At 33.3% G+C, this 7,286-nt stretch overlaps 1 protein-coding gene across 1 annotated transcript in view; it reads left to right on the forward strand.

Annotated features, from left to right (window-relative positions):
• The window catches only part of wasf1 (WASP family member 1), a gene marked incomplete at its 5' end in the record, with an annotated part of 42,711 nt that overhangs the window by 5,588 nt on the left and 29,837 nt on the right, over positions 1 to 7,286 (forward strand). The window contains one exon of the mRNA XM_016450886.1: positions 4,456 to 4,609. Coding sequence (XP_016306372.1) covers positions 4,456 to 4,609 — 154 coding nt within the window. The remainder of the gene's footprint in view (positions 1 to 4,455; positions 4,610 to 7,286) is intronic.

Here is a 7,286-nt window from a genome sequence, read left to right on the forward strand (position 1 = left end):
TATTTGGGGCATAAAAGAGAAATCAATAATTTTGACCCATACAATGTATTGTTGGCTATTGCTACAAATATACCCCAGCGACTTAAGACTGCTTTTGTGCTCCAGGGTCACACATATATATATATTTATATATATATATATATATATATATATATATACAGTATGTATAATTTTCACTCAGAAATTGCTAGTAAATTTCACAAAAATTACCAATTATGTCATTTAATTTGTTTTTAATATGTCTGTATAATAAAAAAAAAGAGAAATGTTGCCTTAATAAAATAAATAATAGTTTATAAAAACAAAGAAAGTTTATGCATGTGATAAAATATTTTTTCTACATTTAATTTTATTTCAGTTACACATTTCTTTTGTTTTAAGTAATGAATGTGTTTATTATTTATTTGTTTATTCATTATTATTTCTATTTATGATGTTTTAATCAATCCAGTGTATTTGTCAGATGTGCTTATGAAACACCCGCATGATGTTTTACATGAATCTGAATATTCTGACGTATGTAAACAACACTGACTGAAATATTTGACTGGAGGAGATTTCAAAGAGAGAAGGAAAAACCATCTGAAAACAGGCGGAAACATTACAGATGTTGCTGTTTCTGCTCATAGATGATATTGATGAAGAGCTGCTAATAAACACACACACACTGATTCATTGAGAGTGTGATTCACGTCAGTAAGAAAGGAGCTGTGGCTATAAAAGCTCTGAAAGAGTGTTCATTCTTCTGCATGGCTTGGTTCTCTGCAGATATCGACAAACCGCCTCTGTGGCTTTCGCTCTTTTGCATGTAAAGATTTTCCTATAAAAGCCGTCATCATTTACTCACCTTTGTGTCGCTTCAAACCCACACGCAGCTTATTCATCTGAGGAACACAAAAGATGTCACGCAGCTCATGCCTTGTGAATTCATTCACATGGACCATGTCTTTCAAATGGACAAAAACACACCATAAAACCATCAAAAGTGTCATAAAATGCATTCACTTCTCTTCTCAAACCTACCTCAACATCACGACTGACTCAAACGTCCAGCTGACTTCGTTTAGGCTCACTCAGCAGCCCTGTTCTGGCATGATTTCGTGACATACATTTTAATTATGAAAATAATGAACAAATCAGGCTGTAATTTGTATTCAGACACATATTTTGGTAACAAAACATCATGTAAAACAAATAGAAACCTCATATAATATTTAGTTTGCCTTCTTAATGTTTACTTTTTTCTGAAGGTTTCTGAAGGCACCTTTGTTAAAAAGAAGTGCACTTGATTGTACTGAATGTGTGCTTCAAATCTTAAAAGTATATTTTTTAAAAACTGTATTTGCATATAATATATTAAGAAAATAAAAGGCTTAAGAAAATAAAACACACTTTTGAAAGTGCACTTTGTAATAATGTCAAATTAAAAGTTTTACTTTAAAGTACATTTTAGGGGCGTTCACACAGAATGCGTTTTTCCATTCCAATGCACTACTTTTCCATTGTTTTTCTGTGTAAACACACACTAGATGGACGTGCATGACCGTTATGGTGTGTGCACACCAAAAGCGTTATTCACATTGCGCTAAATAAATGCAAAATATAATATATCTTTATTTAATTGAAATTAACATGCAATTAAGTGTCCGAAAACATTACATTTACTTTGCACTAAAGTATATTCTTTTAAAGTACATTATTTCAAAGTGATTATCCTGTATTTATGTATGTTTTTTTTTTTTCATTTTGGCTTTTAATTGCAAAAGAAAAAGCATTAATGTGTCTCAAAAGCACTTAAACGTTGAGTGGATTTCTGAGTAGATGCCGGTGTTTTCTTCTTATAATGCAATGCATGTATAGAACCGCCGCTCTGATGCTCCTCCAGACCTTCTGAACTTTAAAAAGTTATCTTCATATTTTCTGAAGATATGAGTCTTTTTCTGCTATTTTATCATCCACCAGGTAAACGTCTGAGCATTCTGAGCACTTGTAATGATGCTTGAGTTAACAAAAACCATGCATAAGTTCTATTTGTCGTATCTCATAATCTAACAACAACAGCTAAAATAAATAAAGCATAATTGGCAGACCCTGACCATTGGCCATGCAACAGATCAATTGCATTTGCATGCAAAATTACCTAATTAGCCTAAATTACTTTAGCAGTAAGTATCGTTTTGAATTGTCTGACAATAATTGGGACAATTAGACGATTACAATGATGCTGAGAGCAGCTCTCGGTTCGGCTGTGATTATTTTGACATCAGACAGCGCCACTGTGTTCTGCCATTCAAATGATTTAATTACACTTTAATTTCCCATCAACCCCAGTGTCACCAGCTGCCTGTCAGCAAGAGAGAAATAAAGACGTTTGTACTCAAGAGTGATGGAAATATGCCTGGATATCAGGAAAAAGACAAAGAAATGAGAATGTGTAGAGCGACAAACACACAAACATGAAGCACCAAACACACTCTTGACAAACATCCAAAGCTTCACTTCAAATTGTGATAAATGGCTCTCGAGGTTGTGCATTACAGTGAGTTTACTTCACTTTACAAAAAGGTTCTGTTAAAGAAACTTAACTTAAGTAAAATCTCTGTAACACACAAGTTCACTGAAAAGAAATTGGCGTAGAAACAATTTTTGCTAGTAAATTTCACAATTATTCACAAAGAAATGGCAAGTAGCACTGAACTAAACCTGAAATTTTGAAAAAAGACGTAAAACATACTGCAATAATCTTTGTTTTATTTACAACTTCGAAAAACAATTGTTTATAGTGTTTGAGTGACTTACTGCTTTCTTAAAATAGTGTCAAGAGCAATATAATAAACATCAATATTAAATAAAAGTCTAACAATAATAATAATAATTGTCAAATTTGAAAAAAGAAGAAAAAAAAAGATCCAATACAGAAGTTTATTTAGAAAATTTCACTTTCCTTGATCCAAGTTGCACAATATTTTCTTTAATTATAGCGCCCTCTGTCAGTGTAAATTAATGAGATTTGGCATGTTTACTCAGACTGTCCTGATGTACATTTGTACCATTTTTTGTGTAGTTTGGACTCTGCATTAAACAATTTTTTAAATTGTTTTATTCAGTTAGTCATGTTGGGCCACATTAAAAAAATCTTACTGCTAATTAAAAAAAAACAACTGATAAAGCGTCTTTATGTCTCTAATGACAGTAAACAACTCCAACCCTTTCTCTTTTTCTACTGTAAGAAAATCATACTTTTCTACATTTGCATTCATATTTAAGATTTTAAAACAATCACAGCAGCTCAATTTCAAACGTTTTTTAAACCTGTTTTTCCACATTTTTTTTTACATTATAGCGCCCCCTATTGCTGTAAATTAATGAGATTTGGCGTGCTTAATCAGAGTGTCCTGATGTCCATTTGCACCATTTTTTGTGAAGTTTGGACTCTGCATTAACAAAATACAGGTCAATTTGTCATATTGTCTTCAATTCTTTTGAATGTTAGTGTACATTTAGAGGCATTTCATATCAGCCGATAAAATCCAGAACTCAAATGCTAAAGCATCTTTAAGACACAGTCAACATCTCCATGACTTTCTCTTTCCCTACTGTAAGAATATGTTCTACGTAAACGTATATTTTCTACGTTTGAATTGATAGGTAAGACTGTAAAACAGCTACGGCAGCTCAAATTCAAAATATTTTTCTTCATATTTTCTTCACAATATTATTTTATGTTATAGCGCCCCCTATCACTGTAAATTACTGAGGTTTGACATGTTTACTCAGATTGTCCTGATGTCCAGTTGTACCATTTCTTGTGAAGTTTGGACTCTGCATTAATAGTACACAGGTCAATTATGGGCCTCGTTCAAAACAAGTATTGGCTTGAATCTGCCAAGGGATGAGAGGTTTCTTCATGATATTTTTTTATGTTATAGTGCTCCCTATCGCTGTAAATTATTAAGATTTGGCATGTTTAATCAGATTGTCCTGACGTACATTTGCACCATTTTTTGTGAAGTTTGGACTCTGCAGTAACAACATACAGGTCTGTAAGTCATTATGGGCCTCGTTCAAAGCAAGTATTGGCTTGCATCTGCCAAGCAATGAGATGAATCAAAATTCATTGACAAAAATTTCAATCTAGATGCTACATGCTAAACTTCATGTACACAGGACAAAGATAGGCTTGAAAAAGTAGGTTTTCATTAATCACTGGGAAAATGTAAACCCATGTGTCGTCCAGATTCAGACTCAATAGAAGATTCAGAGCGAAGAATTTAGACAATGGTTCTTGAGGCTGTTTCGATCTAGTCTAAATCTGCTTTATTTACGCTTAAAAGGCATCAATCATAGATCCAAACCCTTCAAATAAGCTTTAAACGGCCATCCAAAGGTCAGTCTGTTAATTCAGTCAGACTCACCTGCAGATGTCAGTCAGTGAATGCTGTGTTTGTGTCTCAGTGTCTCTTCAGGACATCACCATGAGGAAGGCCTTCCGCAGCTCCACCATCCAGGACCAGCAGCTGTTTGAGCGTCAGTCTCTTCCTGTCCCCATGCAGGAGACATACGAGCTGTGCGAACAACCTCCGCCACTGAACATCCTCACGCCCTACAGGTCAGAACCACATTCACACATCAGACCCGACAGATCATCAGCATACAGCAACCGGAGATGCGCCGATCATTAGATTTACATCTAACCGTATATGTGACCCTGGAGCACAAAACCAGTCTTAAGTGTCAATTTTGTGAAATTGAGATCTATGCATCAGCTGAAAGCCGAATAAATAAGCTCTCCATTGATGTAAGGTTTGTTATGATAGGACAATATTTGGTCGAGATACAACTATTTGAAAATCTGGAATCTGAGGGTGCAAAAAACTCTAAATATTGAGAAAATCGCTTTTAAAGTTGTCCAAATGAAGTTCTTAGCAATGCATATGTTTTGATATATTTAAGGTAGGAAATTTACAAAATATCTTCATGGAACATGATCTTTACTTAATATCCTTATGATTTTTGGCATAAAAGAAAAATGGATAATTTTGACCCATACAATGTATTTTTGGCTATTGCTACAAATATACCCCAGCGACTTAAGACTGCTTTTGTGCTCCAGGGTCACATATATCACCTCAATATTACTAAAATAACACAAACAGCAATGAGAAAGTATGGAAGCCCATTTCCGCCACTGAATAAAAAATAAAACAAACTTTTTTCTCGCAATTCTGACCTTTTTTTCCTCAGAATTCTGAAACATAAACTCAATTCTGACGGGAAAACTGACTATTTTCTTACATTTGCGACTTCATATTTTGCAATTCTGACTTTTTTTTTTCTTGCAATTGAGAGAGAGAACGAGAGCGGGAGCTCATGCATATTACGCATCTCTCAAAATAAATGTTGCAGCCTCCAGTAACGAGCATTAACTCCAGAAACACTCGCTCGGTGTGACGCACGTGTGACAACAGCAGCAGAAGCACATGACAACTGCATAAACCAGACGATATCGCTCTTTCATTGCTTAGTTCATGAAATATCAACTAAAAGTGCTAAACAGACACCAGTGAGTCACTAACACTAGAAATACAGAGCAAAAATATGAGCTCAGATCGTTTGAGTTCACTGGAAAAAAATGCTTTCTTATTCTGGTTTTTGGCACAAATATCTAAACATTCTTAATTCAAGATACATTTACTGTCTTGTTACAAGTCTTGTTTTCTAAAAAATGTATGAAAATTAAGTGAGTTTATGCCTAAAACAAGAAAAAAATCTGTCAATGGAATAAGAAAGATAAACTTAATGCAAAGGGAAAACAAGATTATTTTTCTGGCAGATATTTGATCTTTTTAAGCAAAAAAAAAAAAAAAGTCTGAATTGTGAAATAAAAAGTCAATTACCTTTTTTTCCTCACAGGTGTTTCTTATACAGCACACTGAAGTAAATTGCAACCTAAACATCTAAATTAATTATTCAAGTCAAAAAAATAATTGAACACCACTGAATCAACCTAAATACATTAACTTATGCCAATAAAACTCATTTTTGTGCCTTAAATCTATTAAAACACTTGTGAAAAAATGTTTCAAATTTCTCAAGATACCAAAGCATGCAATCAAATGTTAGCAAACACAGCAAAAAAAAAGATTTTTTTATTGAACATTTTTGTTGTTTTCCAGTACAAATATCTAAACATTCATAAATCAAGATACGTTTACTTGAGAAGCAAAAAGCAATACAATAGTACAATAATTTAGTACAATATATATATATATATATTATTATTTTTTTGCTTAAAAAGGTCAAATATCTGCCAGAAAAATAATCTTGTTTCCCTTTGCATTAAGTTTATCTTTCTTATTCCATTGACAGATTTTTTTCTTGTTTTAGGCATAAACTCACTTAATTTTCATACATTTTTTAGAAAACAAGACTTAACATTGTTTGTCATTTTGCTTCTCCAGTAAATGTATCTTGAATTAAGAATGTTTAGATGTTTGTGCCAAAAACCAAGGCAAGTTTATTTCTATAGCACATTTTGTACACAATGGTAATTCAAAGTGCTTTACATAAAAGAAAGTAAAATAATCATAAAAAATAATCACAAAAATAAAACAAAGAATTTAAAAAAGGAGTTTAAAAATTGATTTTAAATGAATTTAAGACAGTTAAAAATAGAAAATGATTATACATAAAATACAGTGCAATCAGTTCGGGGTGCATAAAATACAGTGCAATAAAACCAGACAGAAAGCATTTTTTCCAGTGAACTCAAACGATCTGAGTTCATATTTTTGCTCTGTATTTCTAGTGTTAGTGACTCGCTGGTGTCTGTTTAGCACTTTTAGTTGATATTTCATGAACTAAGCAATGAAAGAGCGATATCGTCTGGTTTATGCAGTTGTCATGTGCTTCTGCTGCTGTTGTCACACGTGCGTCACACCGAGCGAGTGTTTCTGGAGTTAATGCTCGTTACTGGAGGCTGCAACATTTATTTTGAGAGATGCGTAATATGCATGAGCTCCCGCTCTCTCGCTCTCTTCACACTAGGGCTGGACAATAATTCAATATCAATATGTATCGCGATATAATTTTTTTAAATAACGGTGATATGATTTTTAAACACATTTCCGATATTTCGATATACATTACCAGTTTCCCATACATTGATTTATTTGTGCCGTTTGACTTCGTTGAATAAACATGAGTACTGCACGTTTCAAAATCATAACACGGCGCGGGTGTTTTATATGAATGTATCTCTGAAGGGAACCGACTGTCTTCAGAAA

This window comes from Sinocyclocheilus anshuiensis, unplaced genomic scaffold (assembly GCF_001515605.1).
Source record: "Sinocyclocheilus anshuiensis isolate Anshui unplaced genomic scaffold, SAMN03320099.WGS_v1.1 scaffold595, whole genome shotgun sequence".
In the NCBI taxonomy this organism is placed as follows: Eukaryota; Metazoa; Chordata; class Actinopteri; order Cypriniformes; family Cyprinidae; genus Sinocyclocheilus; species Sinocyclocheilus anshuiensis.